At 40.9% G+C, this 22,837-nt stretch overlaps 1 protein-coding gene across 1 annotated transcript in view; it reads left to right on the forward strand.

The window, feature by feature from the left end:
• Positions 1-514: 514 nt before the first annotated feature.
• Positions 515-22,837, forward strand: part of Fam91a1 (family with sequence similarity 91 member A1) — a 40,855-nt gene continuing 18,532 nt past the window's right edge. Inside the window, exons 1-15 of the mRNA XM_057792063.1 lie at positions 515-917; positions 5,430-5,514; positions 7,586-7,737; positions 8,641-8,698; positions 10,159-10,226; positions 10,730-10,843; positions 11,829-11,919; positions 12,496-12,558; positions 15,986-16,092; positions 16,174-16,212; positions 16,627-16,739; positions 17,152-17,267; positions 19,228-19,340; positions 19,634-19,720; positions 21,101-21,233. Of these exons, the coding sequence (XP_057648046.1) occupies positions 846-917; positions 5,430-5,514; positions 7,586-7,737; positions 8,641-8,698; positions 10,159-10,226; positions 10,730-10,843; positions 11,829-11,919; positions 12,496-12,558; positions 15,986-16,092; positions 16,174-16,212; positions 16,627-16,739; positions 17,152-17,267; positions 19,228-19,340; positions 19,634-19,720; positions 21,101-21,233 (1,411 nt within the window). The 5' untranslated portion in view covers positions 515-845. The remainder of the gene's footprint in view (positions 918-5,429; positions 5,515-7,585; positions 7,738-8,640; positions 8,699-10,158; positions 10,227-10,729; positions 10,844-11,828; positions 11,920-12,495; positions 12,559-15,985; positions 16,093-16,173; positions 16,213-16,626; positions 16,740-17,151; positions 17,268-19,227; positions 19,341-19,633; positions 19,721-21,100; positions 21,234-22,837) is intronic.

Raw genomic sequence — 22,837 nt, forward strand, 5'->3', positions numbered from 1 at the left:
TGTTAGTACCATCAATGTGCTTGCTTAGGAAGTACCATATGCTCTGGAAGAAACCATTCCCAAAGATTTAAGGAGAGCTGAAGCGATAACAATAACTCCCGAGTTCCGCCTTTTTAAAAAGCGATCGAAGATAGCTAAGATTTCTGCTCTCCACATTCCCACATCTTAAGAATTTGGATCTTGGAAGGAGTCCAACGTTCTCCATCCCCAGGATACAGCCAATGCTTGGAAGAGATGACGCCACTAGCGACGCTCGCCCAATGGGTAGGTGCCCTGTCACACTCGGTGCTTCGGTGACCCTGTCCTGCCGGGCGGGGTGGCGAGAGTAGTCTTTCCCCAGCAGCGCTTCTGCTCGGACAACCGACCGCAGTACCTTCAGCCGCCTATCCAGAGCCACCAGGGACGCACATTTGGGAAACCGAGTCACAGAAGCTCAGCGATCACCGCGGCTCTGCTCGTTCCCGGACCGGAGCAGGAGCAGCCCGCGGATATTCCCGGGGTCTCTGAGCCCCGCCTTCCTTGCCCGGTTAAACCACGTGCAGGGGGCGGGACAGGCCCACCCATAGCTCCGCCCCCCGGCATCGCGCCTGCGAGCGGAAGTGACGTCGCGCAGAACCATTTCCTGCAGGCCGAAACTAGGAAGAAACTTGCAGTCGCTGAGGTGCGGGTCGTAGTCGCCGCCACCGTGCTCCGTGGCCGGCGCCGCGCGGAGCTGTGGAGGCCTGGCCATGGGGCGGCGCCGGGCTCGCACGGCCTAGGCGTACGGTCTCCGCGGACGGGCCGGGTGCGTGCCGACGGGAGGTGGCGTGAGAGCCGCGGCCACCGCTGGCCTGGGCTCCGGCATCATGAACATCGACGTTGAGTTCCACATCCGACACAACTACCCCTGGAGCAAGTTGCCAGCTAACGTGAGACAGGTACGGCTCGGCCCCGCCCCGCCCCGCCGTCGCCTGCCCTGAGGACCGTCCGGGGCTCGGGAAAACCGGGGCTCGGAGTGCTCGGTCGCCAGGAAAGCTGGAGTGATGTCCCTGCCGGACTCGCCCGGTTACCTCGGCTTGCAGACTTTATAAACCAGGGAGGGACCTGCGCTCCTGAGATCTCAGAGAAAGCCCCTGGGCTCCAAAATTGTAAGGGTGGTGGAAGAAAGATGGGAACAGTGCGTTCAACGCAGGGTGACAGTTCAAACTCCTCTGTAGTGTGGGTGGGAGTTAAGGGTGCAAATCTATAGTTGGATGCGTAACCGGAAGCGTTTAAATTGGACCATGCAAGATAAGGAACGAAGAGCACCCTTCTCCCAGAGAGAGAGAACAGGTCTCCACCGAGTAGCGAGTCATCAAAGTTTGGAGGTGTGTGTGTGTGTGTTGATGCATCGGGAGGCGTTTGTTGAATGTGTGAGGGTGGTAGCGGGTAAGGCTGCCAGGGGCAGTCAGGATCTGATTTGGAAGGGTATGTGTGCTTTGGGTTGTTGGACTTTGTCCTTTAGACAGACCGACTTTATAAGGAATGTGTCGACGGAGCATGACCTGAGACTTTTGAAGTCTAACGCTTACGTTGACTGGCAGTTTTGTTCAGCTGTTTAACGGGTGTTTATTGAGCACCTCCTAAGATGTTATGCCTGGTTTGGGGTACAGAGAGTTTGCAGGAGCCAAGAAGCCTGCCTCCCCACAGAGTGTACTAGTTTTAGCCAGGCCAGCCTGTAGACGGACTGATAAATGAGTACAAACACGACAGGTGGCTGGAAGTCTTCAGAAGGGATGTGCCACCTGTAAGGGACGCACTGTCGCTGGCCGCCGTGTCTCTCAGTTCCATTGATTTCTGTTTCCTCTTGGTGATGGGCAACAGATGTGGTTTTGGAAAGTATATGGAATAGTGGCAGTAATGGTTTTATGATTGTTGTGGTTTGAGTCCCAGTTCTAGGGAATGAGTTAAGTAAGGGGTTCTGGTTAGTATTGCATGACAGAGAATGTCAAGGTATGTTTCAGGGGCAAAGGTCTCTAGGATGTCAAAGAGTCAGTTTCTGAAACTTGAAAAGACAAGTCTAAACCTTTAGGAACAAGTTCCTCTTAAGTTTGAATGAGGGTTTGGCAGACAGTTTTGTTCTTTAGGTAAGTATGTCTGAGACATACCTGCAGACAACTAGAGTAAGTCCTCTGTGTTAAGTCATTAGATTATACCCAACCTAAATAGATTCTAATTAGTGTTGACAAAAGCTTCCTCCAACTTGAATGTGATTATAGGACAGTGCTAAAACTTAAGTCCCAGTATAGACGGATTTGTTTTTGTGTGTGAAATCCCTGAAAGCGCTCAGACTAAGCGTGACCTTCTTTTGTACAGACTTTCCCCAGCCTTACCAGGTTTCCGGGAGTCAAGGTCACTTCGACCACACCAGCTTTCTGTCTGGTCTCTTGCAGGACCTTCCCATCCCCATCCTCACTATACACTGAGTCCTCTCCCTGCACTTCCGCTTTCTGTCACAGTTTCTTTTGACTATCACTAAGGCGTTTCCTAACCCCCTAATTCCGCAATAGTTGCCCTCAGCCATGTTGTCATCGTACTGTTATTTCTCATCCGTCATGTGGTCACCCTGCCATGCGCATTTTCTGGTTAGATTCTTTGTTAGGCTTTGTACCCTAAGTATCTCTATGCATAGTTGGTTGTTAGTAGCTGCTAGATGGAATGAGGCATCAGTTTGAAATACTTCCTAAATGGCTATAAAAATTTCAAATGTACTAAAAATTGGGTTTTTTCTTTAGTCTGTGTGAAAAGAATGTGTATTTTGGTATTTTAAATACTAAGTGGTGATTTCCAGTAAGTTTTGGTGGGCTTCGTTTGGAAATGACTCATTTCCCACTTCTGAAAGCTGAAGGAAGGAAACTCAGATTAAAAAAAAAAATCTTACAAGCCAGTTTTTTGTTGTTATTGTTGTTCTTTGTTTTCCAACGTGGATGAGATGAGGAAAAAACTCGTTATATTCTATTGGTCACACTGACCTTTAGAAATGTTAAAAAGTTGTAGATGAGGCCTGAGCATATACAGAGAGCCTTGGGTTCCATCCCTAGCACAGGAAAAAAAATGCAAGTCAGGCCATTGTTTTTAGGACTTTTCTGTAGTTAGCTAATATCAGACATCCATTGTTTGATACAATATGTAGTTCTTTTATTTAAAGTGAAGTCCTTTGATAGATCAATTTTTAAAATGTGGTTATTTTTATCTTTATCTGTCTGTCTACCTACCATCCATCCATCCATCTACCCATCCACCCATCCATCCATCCATCCATCCATCCACCCATCCATCTGTCCATCTATCCATCCATCTACCCATCCATCCATCTGTGCATCCATTCATCTGTCCATCCATCCATCCATCCATCCATCCATCCATCCATCCATCCATCCATCCATCCATCCATCCGGTAGAAGGGTACCCGTTAGGGTGAACACTCTGAGGTGTGTAGGAGCCCTGGCTGCAGAAAGCCTGCTGTCAGGGTTATCTGCTGCATGGGGCGTGCTCTGTAGCTAGTGCTTATTCTCACATCACTGCTTCATTTGCTGTAGTTCCTCTTTTATGAAGCCTGGCTTTGTCTGCTAGGCCATCCCGTGTGCAACCAAAACTGTCCTAGTGAAATGGCTGTTGTCCCTGTTCTGTCACCTGGGTCTGTAGTGGCAACAATATTTTACAGTGGTCGGAGATTTGGAGAAGGGTAGAGTCAAAGAGTTGCTGAACAGATGTTTATGTACTCTTAGTTCACTGTAGTTAGGGGTTTGTGTGCATAGCAAAATGATGGGACTAATCGTGCTCCACACCTAGTCCTGAGCTCACATGGTGATGGAGTTCGCCATCTCCAGTGACACTTCCCGGTAAAGACTGTCTTTGGACCAGAAGCCCAAAGCTTCCAGTTTGGAACTTGCTGTTACTGTAGCGGGATGGCACGCTTGTGTACAACAAACGTGTGGTGTCTCCTGAAGAGGTTTTGACCTGGCATCAGAGCTGCAGGAACCTTGGCAGATCCTTCTGAACCCTAAGTGAGCGTCAGTACGACAGCCTTGCTTCTGTGTAGAGGGTCATGGGGTAGTCTCTCCACAGTGCACTCTCCTTCAACACTTGGGGTGCTACAGGTGGAAATAGCTGGAGTCCCTCCAGCTGTGATCGACTAATGCAATTTTCACATCATGTCACTGCAGTCTCACCAGTTATGGAACAGTTTATTAAAGTTGGAGGTTTTATTTATCTGATTGCAAAATGTAGGTGTATGGACATTTACTTTGGCTTTTAAGAACCTATAAAAAAATAACCAGCTGAATCCTCTAATCATTTTATCATTAAAGAGGTCTAGTTTAGGTTTATAGTGTGCTCGGAAAAAAACCTGTACCTAGTGATTAGAAGTGAGAGAGCAGTCAGATAGTAAATTAACTTATGGTCACACATGAATGTAATGTTAACTGTGATTAAGCATGTTTAGTCTTTGCTTTCATAGTTTCAACTTTGAACTTAAAACACTGGGGACACAGCTAGAAAGTATTTTGTTTATTACATGCAGTTCTTTGTTTCTGTCTGTAGGATATGTACTGCTGATTCAATGACCACTGACTGAAAATATTTCAAAAGAGATGGTTTATCCCAAATGTGTACAGACTTATTTCTTACTATTACTCCATAGCCAATAGAGTCTGTCAGCTTGTTAATAGATGTTAGAAGTAATCTCAAAACTATTAAAACTATGCAGGAAAATGTGATGTGTGCAGACACTATTTGATGTAAGGACTGGATCGTGTCTGGGTTTTGGTATTCTTAGGGTCGTAGCATCAGTGCTGTGAGGTGCTTCAGTGCCAGTGAAGAGCTGTATGCGAGAATGACAGGATGGTCCAGATGTTTTCTAGAGCAGGAGCAAGGGAATGGCATTTTACAGATGCAGTTTTAGCACATTTGAAATGGACATTCTGTAGAAATCTTTATCTCCAGTAATTACGGTTCATTTCAAAATGACTGGGATGTCAATCTGTCCTTCCTTAGTTATATTCTTAAATTCACATAGGTATAGGTGTGAGAAGCCCCTACCATCCACTCATCGGTCCATCTGTCCATCTTTCCATCCCACTTCAGTCTGGGATATTCTGGAAGGAAATCTTTGTTAACAGTGTAGTTGTATTCTTATACTGCTTTTTTATTTTATGTAACTATTTCGAGTGATTTAAGTAAATCATTCTAGAAAGGCACACTACAAAGAACATGCGGGATTTTGTTTTAATATCATAATAGTAAAGTTAACATAATAAAACTTAAGAAAGTATTCCTTATTCAGTTCTGGCCATTAGAAATGCCAGGGTAAAATTAGGGGTCATGTTTTTTTTTTATGTGTAATTTTATGGTAGACAGAGTACTGTTGTTCATCTGGAAACTGTTTAAAAGCCATGTGTAATTTCTTTTAGAGTCTTGGAAACTCACAGCGAGAATATGAAAAGCAGGTTGTCTTATACAGTATCCGCAACCAGTTGCGCTACAGAAATAACCTAGGTAAGTGGAGTTGTTCTTGTGCCCGGGTGGAGATGACTGCTGCTGTTTTTTCATTTTGGTTTTCCGTGTGTACTGTACGGCTTTAAGAACATTTGTACTGATTCCACATAATAACAATTCATATTGTGGAGTTTTCTAATTGTGAGGAAAATTCCTTTTTAGATTGCTGTTTATAGGTCTGTTTTCCCTATAATATCTTAGTCTTAATTCAGTGTCTTCTCTATCTGAGTGAGAGAATGCCAAAGGAGGAAAAGGACACTGGTTCTTGACCATTTTCAGACTCAGTTTTGTTTTGTCACCAGAACTTTCCTGAGTTCTGTAACTTTAATGAAAACTCTATGAGTGGAAGAAGGCTTAAGTATAGTTAGTGCTGTAGGGTTTTTGTTTGTTTGTCTTTCTCCATTTAAAGAGCTTATTGATTGATGTAGGTTTTTCTAGACAGGGTTTTGAGTTTCTCTGTGTAGCTTTGGTGCTTGTCCTGGAACTAGCTCTTGTAGACCAGGTTGGCCTCGAACTCACAGAGATCCGTCTGCCTCTGCCTCCTGATGCTGGGATTAAAGGCGTGTGCCACCGCCGCCCAGCGAGCTTATTTATTTTTTGTCAAGTTAGTTTGGTTATTTTCTGTCATGATAGTATGTATTTTTTTTTAAGCATAATACTCCAGAGAGTTACTATATAGACATATTCTGTTGAAGTCAGAGGGCTTTCTACATTTGAAAAACAGAACACAGGGAGGGACAAGGGAGAGAGTTTAGTTTGGTAAAAGACTTAACCACCTGGGTACCTGAATTCGGTGTAGAGGTGGTAGCATGCTTCAACTTTTTGCCCTGAGGAGGCAGACAGACAGATCTGGTGACCCTCTGAACAGCTTGCCTAGCCTAAGGTCCCATTGAGAAATCCTGCCAGGAGAGGGCCTACAGGATAGGTTGATTGCTCTGTGGGGAAAGACAGTTGTTGCCAAGCCTCACCATCAGAATTCGATTCCTAGGATGCTGTCTGAGTTTTCTGTCCTGCCCAGTTCCCACAGTCATTAAGTCCCAAAGAAATCATACAGAGTCTACATTAGTTATAAACTGATTGGCTTAGTAGCTCAGACTTCTTATTAACTCTTGTAACTTATATTAGCCCATTATTCTTGTCTGTGTTAGCCACGTGGTTCGGTACCTTATGTGGCAAGGCAGTCACATCTTACTTCTTCTGTGGCTGGGTCACGACTGCAGACTAGGACTTTCTTCTTCCCAGAATTCTCATTGCCCTGTCTCTACTTCCTACCTGGTCACCTTGCCTATACTTCCTGCCTGGCTACAGACCAATCAGCACTTATTTAAAGTATAATTGATAGGGTACAGACCATTGTCCCACACCACTAGAAGTCGCTCCCTCGAGTTATGCTTTGACTGCATTTTTGTGCACACACAGAAATGCATTTTAAAGATGAACATGGTTAATACTGCTGAGGAATAATGCATGGGGCTGACCTCTGGCCTATAAACACACACACGCGCGTGCACACATCTCCCCCCCTTACATGTATGCGTGTACAGATAAATAAGGGAACCTGTTGGCGTGGGCCTGTAATTTCAGCTCCTTTGGAGGCTGACATGGGAGAATTGTAAGTTCATGGTTACCTGGCCTATACAGTGAATTCAAAGCTAGTTTTGTTACAGCTCAGTAATGGTGGATATATGCCCTGGTTTCAATCCCTAACACAAAACAAAACAAACAAACAAACAAAATGCTTTTTAAAAATGGACTTCATTGAAAGCTAGTGTGTGGTCTGACTATCCTGTGAAGTGATGAGCTCAAGGGTATGAGGCTAGCTTATGTTTGGTTCTGTGCTTGTTTCTTGATTTGGTAAGAATTCTTTTCTCTACTTACATGTTTTTACATTTTACTTACATGTACTATGAAGACTAATTTTTTGTGATAAAATTGTTGTTTTGCTAGAGCAGTTTATTCTTGTCTAGTTTGTATTATACTGTTTCAAAAGTTAAAAAGTTGTGTTTCCCACTGTATTTATAGTGAAACAGTAAGAAACCTGAAAAATCTGGACATTTTCCTTATCTTGCAGTTAAACATGTCAAGAAAGATGAACGCAAATACTATGAAGAGCTGCTGAAGTACAGTCGCGATCACCTCATGCTGTACCCTTACCACTTATCTGACATCATGGTGAAGGGCCTGAGGATAACACCGTTCGCATACTACACTGGGATCATGGAGGTTAGTTCCTAGTGTGAGTGACAGCTAGCAGTGGGGTGGGACTCCAGGTCGGGCACACCTTACAGTAGACCCCGTTCTCAGCTATCATGGATGTTGTCTGTCCAGTTAGCGTCTATCAAGGATGGCTAGTCACAAGGTAGCTGAGGCACACATGTACACAGGGTTGCCATTATCGATGCTTTTATGTTGGAAGGAAGGCTGCTTGTATTCTATGGTTTTGAAGGTGTTGTTTACCCTTTGTGCAGTATGTCACTAATTAGCTATTTATACCAGCAGTTGGTACACTTATTGCTTGTAATCTATAAGATTGAAAATATGGGCTGCAGACTTGGCCAGTAAGATCAAGGAAATAGTATTTAACTGCCCATCTTGTATAAAACAGTGACAGTGCAGACCCAGCTTTATAGATATAATACGTGTCAGGAAGGAGAGTTGGGTGTTGTTGGAGAAGATTGGAGTTGAAAAAGCCAGATACCAAGTTTAACTTGATACTAATTGAAATAGGAGCAAAGACTTGGAGGTAATTTAGAATCTTTCTTGGGAATGTGTATTTTGGATACATGTTGATAGAGTTGACACACTATTGGCCTTCTCTCACGGTAGGAATGTAGGTAGAATTGGGTATGAAGTGTGGAAAAACTAGAACCCTGAGCTCTAATAGAGACTACAGTGCAGCTGTCTGGGACTCGGAGTATTCTAAGAAACCTAGACCAAAAAGTGCACCCTTCATTTACTATGGAGGCCACAGGCTTAGTACCACAGTGGTGCATGCGTGTTTTAGGATGTCAGCTGTGACCCACTGTTTCCTCTTAAAATAGTTGTTGTTCCGTTTGGCTGTAGCAATATATGTCCTTTTATCTAGGAAAGTTACCTTTCATATTTTATATTTTTTCTTTTTCAAAGGACATCATGAACAGTGAGAAAAGTTATGATTCGTTGCCTAATTTTACTGCTGCTGACTGTGAGTACCCACTTGTTAAGGAGTAACCTTTAGATTATGACTTTGTGTATGCATGCTGTCTATTAGGATTTTGTGTTTCTGACCTGAATAAAAATTGAGAGCAACATTATTAATGAGAACTTTATTGCACAATACAAATCAGATGTGGGGTGCCGGGCCGTGGTGGCGCAACGCCTTTAATCCCAGCAGAGGCAGAGGCAGGTGGATCTCTGTGAGTTGAAGGTCAGCCTGGTTGACAGTGAGTTCCAGGGCAGGCTCCAAAGCTACAGAGACCCTGGTCTCGAAAAACTAAAAAAAAAAAAAAAAAAGAAAGAAAGAAAAAGAAAAAACAAAACAAATCAGATGTGAGATTTAGCCTAATATAAATGGGAAGAATATTTTGGAGTCGGAAAGTTAGGACTAGCCTGTCAGAGACCAGCTTCAACAAGTGTGCCTCTTACCAGGGTAGGGACATGAGGATTAGAATAAGAATAGAGAATGAAGATGCCAGTGAAAGTAGTAAAACAGAAACGTAGGATAGCGCCAGGAAAGGAGTTCCAGTGAACACTGAAATCACTGGTGTTTGGTGTTTAATTGCCATTGACCTCCAAAAGGTAGGAGTAAGATAAAAACTTCATTAATATGATACAAAGAAATGAACAGACCAGTTGAAGGAATACATTCTCAGTGAAACATTCTATTGCCAGAACAAGACTAATGCTCACACCCTAGACCAAAATAGAATTGTAGGCAAACCACTCCCTGGGTGGAATCCATAGTTATCTTCCTAAGGGAGTAGGGACTTAGTTGGATCCTTAGACCTTTTTGTTAAACAGATCTACTTCTTAATACCTGAAATACCGGGATATTAGCCACACCTGTTGACAATAACTTGAGAGAGCAGAACTTTCTGGTCTCAGTCGAGGTGGGACCTTTGTTTGAGATAGAAACAGACAATAACCTTGAAGGAACAGAAGTGAGTTCCAACTCTCTGACCATTAGTCAAGATAGAATAGGCTCCACGCTAACCTTTATTCTAGAGAATGACATTCTTGCTATTCTATAGGCTGTCTGCTGATGGAAGGAGGACCGCCTGCTCACAGGAATCTTGCCTTACAGTAGCTTGTAGAGTTCCACAAACATGCTCTACTGTGTTTCACTATGCTTATCTTAGTGAGATTTTTATTTAACACATGATGTTGTTCTGTACGCAAGAAACTTCTGCTGAAAAGCATAATTTTACTTCTTAAAACTGGGAGGACTTCTGCTTTTCAACATGTCCTCGTTAGCATTGTCAAACATGACAACTTGGATTCATCTCTCCCAAAGTTGAGGTTTCATCTGTATTGTGTGATGAATTCTTTTTGATATTGATGGATCATGCCAGTCAGCTATTAAGACTATAAACAGGGAAGTTTTCCTAATGTCATAGAGTGTGTACTCACGTTTCAAGATGTATTAAAGGAAAGACTTACTTTCAGGTCTGCGGCTTCTTGGCATAGGAAGAAACCAGTATATTGACCTGATGAACCAGTGTAGATCTTCAAAGGTTGGTCACCCTCTGTTCTTAGAGCTTCCTTGTCAGAACTAGATACCCAGAGTTTAGTTTAGAGTGGTAGAAATAATAGACTCTGACTTGATGCAGTCAGCGTGCATCTCATAGGAGCAGTGAACAGATTTTCAGTGTTCACCAGGCTGTAGCTTGAGCATCTGATGAGTTCTAACATGTAACATTTATTTTTAGAAGTTAATGTCTTTTTGCTTGTGTTTTTATTTGTCCATTTTAGCTCCAGAATTCATTTAATGGGTAAAATAAGTTCACATTTTCAAATGCACTTTTAGCCTCTGGGGTTTAATTTCATTTGTTTTTGGATTGAAGTCTAGGTTTAAGTAACTTATTTTAAAACAAAGAGTGATTCTACAGTATCTAGATGAGTTAGCAATTCAAACATGAAAATTTGAAAAGATTTAGCCTGTTGTAATGTCTTATGATGGTAGAAAAAAGTGGTGATTTGGATTGGTTGTAAATACTTAAATATTGTACTATTGCAGAAATTCTTCAGAAGGAAAACTGCCCGTGATCTTCTACCAATAAAGCCAGTGGAAATTGCCATCGAGGCATGGTGGGTGGTGCAGGCTGGCTATATCACAGAAGATGACATCAAGGTAGAGATTGTTATAGGAAAGATTAAAACCAGAATATATATATATATTTTAACTTATTTTTACATTTTTTAATTACATAATGTTTTAAAAGGTAACATTTGATTTTCCTGCATAAAAAGTAATTAAAAATGATCTTAGTAGGTTAGATGGAGTTTGCAAAACCTTTAATGGTGCAGGAGGCATTATTTGGTTTATGTACAGTAATTTGGGTTCTTAATTAATGGTCTCTTTAATTAGTGGTCTCATGTAAAGGGACATGATGTCATACCTAGCAGCCACAATAATATGGGTAACTCTGAGCACTGACTTTGTGCACATGTGCTGCGTGACTATGTTCTTGTCTCCTTTAAGGCTCATGACAACCCCAGGAGAAAGTATTGTTTGTGCCCCAGTTTGCAGATGAGGAAAGTGAACACAAAGCTGTTAATTAAATGACTCCAGTTATAGGGAGAGAAAGGGTCCAAGTTGATAGATACTCAGGTAGTCCAGTCCCTGTTGAATTACACAGAAATAGAGTAGGTGCCTTGATGGGGTGGTAGTCATTTTAAAGTGTGATATTTTGCTTCGCTGGAAGCCTTCCTAATAGAGCTGTCAGCCTGTCATAATTTGTCCTAACTGCATCATTGTTGTCCAGGTAGAGTTTTTCTCAGTGAACTTTTTGATAAGGATTTGCATTCATGCATCTGATTCCATTTTAAAGAAAAAGAATATACATTGGTTTATCAGTGAGCATTTACTACCAACTAGCAGATGTTGGTATTTATGGTGATTTTGTTATCTAAACTGTTGGCACCTTAGTTTGGCAATTTAAGTGATGGTTATGTGCATAGTTTTATTGTTTAAATTCTAAGGTGATAAATGGCAATGATAAGGTTCATTTCATACATGTAGTCAGTGCATGGGTTCCAATGTGATTACATTTTAGGAGACTTAAAAATTAGTTAATTAGGACAGAAGTTAATTGAAATTATTATTTTTTTCTTAGATATGCACTTTTCCTGAGAAAGGCGCTGTTGATAAGATCATCGACTCAGGCCCTCAGCTCGCTGGGTCACTAGATTACAACGTAGTGCACAGTAAGTGCTTATAGGCATGGTCTTCGTCAATGCAAAAACTTGTTTTAAACAGTTGATAATTTGACTGAGGAGATGGCTTAGTGGTTAAGAGTACTGACTGCTCTTTCAGAAGACCTGGGTTCAATTCCCAGCACCAACATGGCAGCTCATAACTGTCTATAACTCTTGTTTCAGGGGATCTGACAGTTATGTGCAGGCAAAACACCAATGCGCATGAAATAAATAAGAAAAAAAGTGCAAGTCTTTATAAAAAAACAGTTGATAATTAATACCAATTGCACTAGTCCAAATTGAGTCTGTTACCTAAATCATGTTACTTGAAATATGATCTTAGTCCTTTATTATACAGACTTAGTTCTTATAATTACAGACTTACACAAATGAATGGTAAGAGATTTGTAGTTCAGAAACCATGTAAGAATTCAAGATTTAGAAAATCTAGTTAGTCCTCTTATACTGTTTTCTTTTTCTTTATGTAGTGTTCAGTTTAAGACATAGGAAGCCAGCAGTCAGACTTGTAGAACAAAACGCTATTGTATAGTGTCACGTCTAAAATAAGGTGCTTTGTTTTTGTAGGTTTGTATAACAAAGGCTTTATTTATCTGGATGTGCCCATATCAGATGACAGTTGTATAGCTGGTAAGTCTGGGCTGCCATTTTGTACTCTGTTTTGAATGACTGCTTGAAGTCAAATGGTATGTATCACCTAATAAGTTTAACACAGTCATTCTGTAATTTTAGATATTTAGACTTTTTGAAGAAGATTTTTATTTTTAAATTTAACCCATTGTGGTTTTATTGTAAGTTCTTATTTCTCACATTTATATATATATAATATATATTATATATATATATATAGTATTAAAATAGTAGAACTTCAAAATAAATTTTCTACAATCCCAAGTAAAATTAGACAGGGTTTCTCTGTGGCTTTGGAGCCTGTCCTGGAACTAGCTCTTGTAGACCAGGCTGGTCTCGAACTCACAGAGATCCGCCTGCCTCTGCCTCCCGAGTGCTGGGATTAAAGGCGTGCGCCACCAAAAATTACTGTTTTTAAAATTTAAAATTTTGTGGAAGTACTAACTTATAGTTAGATGTTTGTAATAAGTATGTTTTCTAGTGTCATTCAGCTATTGTCACTGTTTATGATTAATATTAGTGAGAAAGAATGTGAAGGGTCAGACTCCAGAGAATGACTCGCTGTGGAGAAACAGATGGTAATTGAGCTGATCCCAGAAATACTTCCTCTTGTTTTTCAGGCTGGGGCACATCTTGATCTTTATTTGAGTTAGCATGTCAAGAGATTCATCCTCAGCCCAGTAATGTGTTGTAGACCATATGCTTCTGTGAATTCTGTTGAACCTTGGAGAGACAGTTAAAAAGAAATGGAACACTAGCTTAGTTAATCTAGGTTTGAAGTTGGTGATTTATCAAGTGGAATAAGGTTTGGACTTGAAGACTGTTACCAAGGAAATGAGTCCTTGGAGACAGAGTGGTGGTCGTACTTTTCTCACTGTTGGAAATGTGTGCAAGGTTTATTCTAGTCCCTATTCTTACCCGATAAGTTGATTTGACTTGAGATTCACTCAGAAGTTGTATTAGTGGATTTGTTTGTTCAGTCTGTTTTAACTGCTGACGATTTAATATTTACTTTACAGTTTTAACACTGACTTCCATTAGCACCTTTTTGTTTTGAGGTTCTAACATAGCCATAGCCTCGAACTTGGATGCAGCTGAGGCTGGCTCCTGCCTCTGCCTCCTGTGTGCCATGACACTGGACTGTATAGTAGCTCTTCAGTTCACTGGAGAGAGCCGAGGAGGGTTGACTGGAAGGCTTCTTCGCCGCAGCGGCGTATTCTCCTCTGCTTCACTCACTAGTTGGCAGTTAGCTGGTGCAGGCAGATGCTTGACTCGGCTTGCATGTCACCTCTCTAGTCTGGTTCTTTTCTTGGAATAACCCACAAAGGTAAAGTTGGATGAAGCCATCAAATTCAGCATGAAACATTTGCAAGCTATTTCAGAAGAGGCATTCCAGATGGTCCACACAGATCTGGCACCGTGGGTGGTGGACAGTCAAGTACGGAGGAATGAACACTCTTAGAGGGGTGATTGTGGAAGACTCCAGTGTCAACACATTTATTCCGCTTTAAAGAAACACTGTTTTACAGCCGGGAGGTGGGGGCGCACGCCTTTAATCCTAGCACTCAGGAGGCAGAGACAGGTGGATCTCTTTGAGTTCGAGACCAGCTGGTCTACAGAGCTAGTTCCAAACCTACAGAGAAACCCTATCTCGAAATACCAAAATAAAATAAAATACTGTTTTATTCTCAGGGAATTTTGTACAATTTTACTTGATTACATTCACCCCTTAAGTCTTCCCAGATCATCTCCCTCTTGTCTGTCTGTCTGTCTTTCTTTTTTAAAGAAGATACTGTCTCACAGCCGATGTCCTGTTCTTTGGCTCTTAAAGTCTTTTTTTCTACTTGTGTATTTTATGCTTCAGTGCCTGTATTTTTCTGTAATTCTTTAGTGAAGTTCTTAAATAATATCGAAAAATTATATATGCACACTAAAAATTCGTAATAATTTGTCACATCTGTAGTCTGTCTGGAACATACTTTTATACTTGATATGAAATAATGCTTCCATTTTTTTTTTTGATGACCAATATCTTAAAAAAATACAACCTTGGATTCTGACCCATAGTTTAAGAACTGGGCTTTGGTTCATACTTTTTTTTTTTTTTTTTTTTTTTTTTGGTTTTTCGAGACAGGGTTTCTCTGTAGCTTTGGTGCCTGTCCTGGAACTAGCTCTTGTAGACCAGGCTGGCCTCGAACTCACAGAGATCCGCCTGCCTCTGCCTCCCGAGTGCTGGGATTAAAGGCATGCGCCACCACCGCCCGGCTGGTTCGTACTTTTTATTTTAATGTAATACACGTTAGAAATGGATTTATATGTCTATAAGGAGTTGTCTCATCCTGTTATCCTAGATATAAATTATATATTGAAATTCCTAATTTCTTGGACCTTGGTATCTCCAAGCAAGGGATAATTATAAAACTGTACAATTGTAGGGCCAGAAGACAAAATGGTATATATAATCTACTTGGCGGGTATTAGCACCAAGCAAACATTCATCCAGTAAATGCTTGCACACAGTGGTATTGTACGATAAGAATTAAGTTGTCAAATAGGGAATTGATGAAATATTTCTAAGAAGAAACCTTTAGTGTTTATTGTTGGGAATAATTTAGTGCCCTATGCACCCCACTTTTCCAGGAGGTTTTATTTTTTTACATTTTATTTTATGTCCGCGAGTGCATGTGCCGCAGGTACATGCTGTGGAAGTCACAGTGCAACCTTCAGGACTCTTATTTTTTTCTTCTGCTGTGGGGGTGATTAAACTTAGGGGTTGTTGGGCTTGGCACCAAGTGCCTTCACCCAGTGAGCTATTTTGCCAGCCGTTCCCCAGGGTATTTTAGAGGGGAAGTGTACACATGGAAGGATGTGAATGAACAAAAGCGTGCTCCTCGACTGTTACCTAGGCAGAGCTTGCTGGTAAGTCAGATGAGGAGAGATAGCTTGAGTGGGTGAGCATTCTACCATGGTTGGCCGTTTTGTGTGCTAAAGAAAGGATTGACCTCTGGCCACTGAGGAGGAGCAGATGTTAGTGACTTCTGCAGACTCCACTGTTTCCAAGGAGTATAAACTCTTTCGAACAGTCTTCTGTTGCTCACTTTCTTGGCCTGTGAGGCATCAAAAGCACATACATCACAAACCTTTTGTAGGCTTATCTCTGCTCCCCTGTGTTTTTCACCAGGCTTGCACTGTCTAGCATTTCCTTCCTCAGTAATTCTGAGAGTTCCATGTGAACCCTTTGGACAGCTCTGTGTAGATGGCGTGTGTGGCCTTGCCTGGGAACTTTGGAAAGGTTGCTATGGAGCGGAAGAAGTGCAGAAAAGCTCTGTTCTGTCTGAATGATTTCTCTCTTTGCGTAGGCATTTGAGTTACATTTTTTGTTTTATGAAAACTAGTGCCTGAGAAAAGTCTGTTTCATTTATTTCAGTTCCTCCTCTGGAAGGTTTTGTAATGAATCGGGTACAAGGTGATTATTTTGAAACTCTACTCTATAAGATATTTGTGTCAATAGATGAGCACACTAATGTTGCAGAGGTAAGTGTGGCAAAAACATTTTTGAAAGGATATGCTGATAATTCTGAGAATGGAACAGTAATTTTCAGTTTTGTTTCCTAGCTTGCAAATGTCCTTGAGATAGACTTATCACTGGTGAAGGTATGTTATTTTCTACCTTTTATTCATAGTGTGAGTACTGGGTGGATTTTGCTAGATGATTTTTTTTTTTTTAACCATGGTACATTACTGATTCTTATTGGCTGCATGAGGAAATCTGCATGGTAAAGATGGTTGCAGAAAGGGGAGATGAGAAGCCCTGAGTCTGTTTTCCACCAGGTAGAATAGAGTCCTCACATTAATGTGGTCAGCAGGAGGCGGCCCGGTCAGTGGCCACACTGCACCTCTGTCCTCATTAGAAGAGGGTTTAGGGATGGCGGTCCTGGCCAGACTGCTCTGTAGCTAAGATACAAAATGCTTGCATGACACCAGAGGCATAGTCTCTTACAGTGTATTTTTTTTATACAGATATTCTGATGTTTGTTTTAATGCTAATTTTCCTTATATTCCTTTCAGAATGCTGTTTCAATGTATTGTCGATTGGGTTTTGCCCATAAGAAAGGACAAGTAATAAATCTGGATCAACTTCATTCATCATGGAAGAATGTTCCATCTGTGAACAGATTAAAGTAATTCATTTATTCAATATGATAGTTTCCTTTTGAAAAGAATTTTTGCGTGCAGGAAATTTATTTATTCACTATGCCATTGAGGTGACTCTCAGTCTTCTCAGTGTGATGGACCTTCTGTATAATTTGATGAAAATCAAGAACGCTTTGTTTAAGACAGTAGTACATAGGATATTTTATAAAATGTGTAAGTTAGGAGAGCTTAGATTCCCTGAAGCCTATGCTTGAGCTCTAATTATAAAGCTTCCTCTCTGCGTCCAAAGCAATTTGAGAGCTCATCTCAGCTTCACACTTGTGTATTGGCCTCTGTTCTGGTGGATTGTTCATAGTTATAAAGACCAACTTCAGTAGCTATGTTCATGTGAGATCATTTGTGTGATTTTTTAAAAGTGAATGTATTCTTCATTAATAGGAGCACTTTAGACCCACAAAAGATGCTTTTATCATGGGATGGCGGGGAAAGTAGGAGTCCTGTGCAAGAAGCTTCTTCGGCTACTGACACTGATACAAATAGTCAAGAAGACCCAGGTTAGCAGCAACTCAGTGTAACTTGGAGCTTATCTGTAGGTCTGCCATCTTTCCAGACACAGCTCTGTCTCCTTTATAGCTCTGTGCTAGATTTCTTATTTAGTGTGTAGTCTGAGTCCTTACCAATATTGGGAACACTATGTAACTCTTGAAGGGATAAGATAATAAGAATATGGCACTTGCCTTCTAGAAATTAAGTTAAGGGGGAGGAGGTGAGCATAGCTCCCCAAACAAGCAATTGTGGGTTTGGGGCTGCAAAGAAACAACAAAAAATAAAAAACAGAAAAACAAACCCACAACAAATAAAACCCCCACAAAACCCCAAAATTCCTTTACCTTTAGTAAGAGGCCATGGATTAGAGTGACTGCAAGTTCACTGGCCAGTTAGGGAAGGCCGTTTCAGTGCAAGGAAAAGTGCTGGCTAAGCCCAAAGGGAGGCACACAGGCTCTAAAGTTGAGGGTAAAGGGAACCTGGGGTAGCTTTTTTTCTGTTTTGCTTGTTACCCAAGACTCACACTTATTGATTTGGCTATCGTCAAGAATTTTAATTCCTTGTTTTCAAGGAATTAAAATTAGCTGTACTAGTTTGCTCTTCTGTTATTGTGATAAAGTATATACCATGATTAAAAGCAATTCGAGGAGGGAAAGGCTTTATTTCCACTTACAACTTATAATTCATCAAGAAGGAAATCCAATGTAGTTGATTGTTTTATTAAATACACACAGAGGCTTATTCTTTTTTATAAATGCCTGGCCTTAGCATGGTGTGTTTCTAGCAAGCTTTTCTTAGCTTAAATTTTTCTATCTTTTGCCTCTGGACTTTTACTTTTCTCTATTTCTGCATATCTTTCTTTACTTCTTACTTTGTGCCTTGCTGTGTAGCTGGGTAGCTGACCCCTGATGTCCTCCTCTCTCTTCTCCTTTCTTCCCAGATTTCTCCTTTATTTATTCTCTCTGCCTGCCAGCTCCACCTGTCCTTTCTCCTGCCGTGTTATTGGCTGTTCAGCTCTTTTTCAGATCAATCAGGTGTTTTAGACAGGCACAGTAAACACAGCTTCACAGAGTTAAATAGATTCAACATAAAAGAGCAACACATCTTTTTATCATTAAAACAATTGTTCCATAGCATAAACAAATGTAACACATCTTAAATTAATATTCTATAACAAGTGAAGACAGGAACTCAAGCAGAAATCTGCTGACGAATTCAAGCAGAGACCATGGAGGAATGCTGCTTACTGGTTTATTCCTCAGGCTTATGTTCAGTTACCTTTCTTAGTCTTCCCTGAAGCACCTGCCTTAGTAGGGTGAATCCTCCCACATCAGTCATTAATCAAGAAAATAAGCCTCCAGACTTGTCAGTCTAATGGAGACAGTTTCTCAATTGAGGTTTCTCTTTTCCCAATGATTCTGGTTGTGTCAAGTTGACTAACTAGGACATTAACACAAATTTAAATGACTTTTAAAATTAAAATAATTTCCCCTCATCAGATGTTAGTACATACCTGTAGTCATAGTACTGGGAAGCTGGATCCAGGAGGATTGGAATTCAAGGCCAGTTTGTGCTACGTAGATTTGGGGTGACACCCAAGTCCTCACTGCTAATGTGAGAATTTTTGATCAGATAAAGGTTACCCCAAGGGAACCCACCTACTTTGTGAGATGCCTGGGTTCAGTGGTCTGCCAGTCCCCCTACATGTTAAAGAAAGTTAGAAAATTGACAAACTATTCTACTGAGAACACTGCCTGTGTTGTCAGGGATTGTTTCCCAAATAAACCACATTTACTCAAAAAAAAAAAAAGAAAGAAAAAAAAAAACTTGAATGTCTTAAGACTAAAATATATATTTAATTAAGTTTATTTGGCTATCAGATAAACCTGAAGCAAAAAACTTATTTTAGATGATAAGCAAAACAAAGCATTCATTGCCTTGATTTGTATTCTGATTTTTTTTTTCCAGCTGACACAGCCAGTATAAGCAGTTTGAGTCTGTCCACTGGATATACAAAGCGTATTGCATTCTTATTTGACTCCACTCTTACTGCATTTTTAATGATGGGAAATCTTTCACCAGTAAGTCAAATGCTTGTTTCAGTATAATGATGTTTAAAGTAGAGATGAGATATAAAATAATTCAGTCCTTTGTAAAAACTGTCTTTAAGTTCAGAGCTCTCCTGAAAGCAACCAACTGTGTCTTAGATTCATTCGAACAGTGAGAGTTTCAAGTGAGGACTGCTGTTGTAGGTGGAAGAACCAGCTGCACATGTTGTCTCTTTCAGTTTAAATAGATCAGAAAGCATAAGAAATGTTACTAGCATACAGAAGGAAGGAGAACCAGAGCTTTACTATTGTGCTTCTTTTTGCAGAACTTGAAAAGCCACGCAGTCACCATGTTTGAAGTAGGCAAACTCTCGGATGAGTCTCTGGACAGCTTCCTTATAGAGCTAGAGAAGGTCAGTGCACTAGGGTGGCATGTCTGCAGCTTTCCTGCCCTATTAGCTCAGGCTCCTTATTAACTCCTACATCATACATTAACTCATAATTCTTGTCTGTGTTAGCCACATGGCTTGGTACCTTTTATCAGTGAGGCACGCTCTTCTTGCTTCCTCTGTGTCTGGGTGACAACTGCAGACTGAGTCTTCTTCCCAGAATTCTCCTGTTCTTGTTGCCCCACCTATACTTCAGTGTTTTATTAAAACAATACTAGTGACAGGTACAAGACCATTGTCCCACAGCAGATATCTTAATATGTGTAATATCTTTATTTTTTTCTAATCTTTCATTTTTTTTAAATTTGGTATGACTGAGGTAAGTAAGCTCTGAGGCAGTTTTATTTAAGCTTTGTTCCTGTTGTTTTCAATATGGAGCAGTGTCCCTGAGTATCATAATCTGTGTCTGCTGTCACTGTCCCTGTTAGTGTCTTGAAGACATCAGCTGTATTTGCTTTTAACCCCCATTTCCCTGCTGGTAAGCCCAGCCTCACGTGTTTTGTTGGTTCTTCTTTTCACTGAATGTTTTATTCTTTCCTCTGTTCTTTGCATGATGTGTTATCAGGCCGTTCCTTGGCTAACAGTTTTGGTAGGTTTTTATGATTTAGTTAAGCATTTTGTATATTAATTGTTCTATTTATAGAATTTGTAGTGATTTTATAATTTCTTTGTCATAGTTTTTTTTACTAGCTTTTAGAACTTTTCCCTCTTTGAATCGTACAGGAGATGTAGAGATTATAAATGTACTGTTTAGCAGTGTATTTAATTGTTAAAATTGTTGTCCTTAGCATCCTTCCCATTACCTTCATTGATGAACTATGTGAGGAACTGTCTTAGTTAGGTTTTCTGTTGCAGTGAAGAGACACTGTGACCATGGCAACTCTTACAAGGAAAATATTTAATTGGGGGGACTATTTGCAGTTCAGAGGTCCAGTCCTGTATCATCATGGCAGGGAGCATAGAGGCATGCAGGCAGATGTGGTGCTGCTGGAGGAGTAGCTGAGGCAACAGGCAGTCGCCTGAGATACTGGACAGTATCCCGAGCATAAGAAACCTCAAAGCCCCCACCCCCACAGTGAAACGCTTCCTTCAAAAAGTCACACCTCCAATAGTGCCACTCCCTGTGAGATTATGGGGGAGCCAGTTATGTTCAAACTATCCTTGAAACTTAGGCAAAATTGGTTAAGGTGATTTGTTTCAGTATTTCCTGGGCAAGTTTAATTACTTTTTGTTTGGGATTTTTGTTTTGTTTTTGTAGTATCTTTATACACATGTTACATGATTATTAGGGTAGATGGCATGAGAGTGGTATTTTTATAAAAATTCTATTTTCTCTTGGCTTAGGTTCAGAGTACTGGTGAAGGAGAAGCACAAAGATACTTTGATCATGCGCTTACTCTGAGGAACACAATCCTCTTTCTGCGTCATAATAAAGATCTGGTTGCTCCGACTTCTCAGCCAGACCAGCCCAGTTACGGTATGAAAATCAACTTGATTGTGACGACGCAACCATGAACATCTTTCCCAGATGTTAGCAGACTGTGCTCCTCATCTCGTCAGCATGTTTCAGACGTTTTGTGGCTAGCAGATAGGACTGTAGCTGGGACTTGCTCTCTGGTGCCCTCGTGCCGTCTCTGTCCTCTTTTTGCTTTCTTCTAATTACTGACCTGTTGTATTTGAATCTGCTTGGACTTAGTGTTCATTCAAGAAGCTGTTGGACTTTAAACTTCACTAGTTGACTGACACAAAGCAAGCTCAGTGTTTTTTGAAGCTTCCTCAGCTCATAATGCTTTGTCTGGATGTTATTTTTATATTTTTTTTCTCTTACAAGTCTTCTGCGTATATATTATGGTTTCCAGTGTTACATTGTTACGGGATTTCTGTGTGTGTGAACGTATTTCTTTGTGTCTATATGTTTCTTGTGCTTTTTCTTCTTTTAGTTTGTTTTGTCCTATTCCAGTTTTTATCTTATTTTATTATTATTTTAAGATGCCTGTTTACATACGAAAGAAAGGATGTAGATTTGGGTGGGTAGAGAGTTGAGAGCAAACTGTATTCAGAACATATTATATGAACAAAAAAACTATTTAAAAAAATCTTTCCAGTGTGTGAGAGACCAGGGTCCTGATACTAGCTATGCTTGGAGCATCTTTGTACTTTCAGTAGGCTCTGCACTTCTTTAGAAGCATTCTTATTTGAAGGGGGAAGTGACTCACTGAGCCTCTGAAGTTAGTTTCACTCTTAAAATTTGTCCTTCAGAGAGCAGTAGGATTTTTTTTTAAGTGTGTCTGTCAGAAGACAACTTTTTCATGAGTCAGTTCTGTCCTCCTTTGTAGGCTTTGGGGTCAGACTCAGGTAGTCAGGCTTATGCAGCAGGTACTGTTCATTACCTACATAGCTGTCTTCTAGCCCTAGAGAGCAAAGGGTGTGTTGTTTTCCAGAGGACTACAGGCAGTGGTTGCTTAAGATGTATGCTGAGCCCTTGCTTTATGGACCAGCAATTTAAGCCACAAGTTTCTAACTGGGGGATGCTTTACTCCATGCTAGGATCAGACCCGAGCTGTGAGTCTGTCTAGAGCGGCGGTTCTCAACCTTCCTAAGGCTGCAGCCCTGTAATCAATTTCTCTCGTGGTGACCCCCCAGAATATCATTTTCACAGCTACTTCATGACTGTAGTTTTGCTACTGTTAGTAAATATCTGTGTTTTCTGATGGTCGTAGGCAGTCCTGTGAAAGGGTTGAGAACCACGGCTCTAGAGATTGCAGTCTGGGGGAGAGAAGATCCAGCGTTCCTTGGCACTTTGGCTCTCAGAATAAACTGCAGAGTACTTGGGGTGGGACTGGAATGAACAGCACGGTTCCTGCTCCACTAGAAGACAGCCATCTTTCTAGACCAAAAACTCTAGCTTTAAATCTTAAAAATGTCTTGGTGGTTTTGTTAGAAACTTGATACTTTAGGGTAGTTATTGTACCTTTAAAAAATTGTAAGTATTGAAGCAGCATGCACAGGGCCTGCAGAAGTCTATGCCAGGTCTTCTGTATAAATATCATGGCTTGCAGTTTTAGTGTTTTTATGGGATTT

Source organism: Chionomys nivalis, chromosome 17, assembly GCF_950005125.1.
Source record: "Chionomys nivalis chromosome 17, mChiNiv1.1, whole genome shotgun sequence".
In the NCBI taxonomy this organism is placed as follows: domain Eukaryota; kingdom Metazoa; phylum Chordata; class Mammalia; order Rodentia; family Cricetidae; genus Chionomys; species Chionomys nivalis.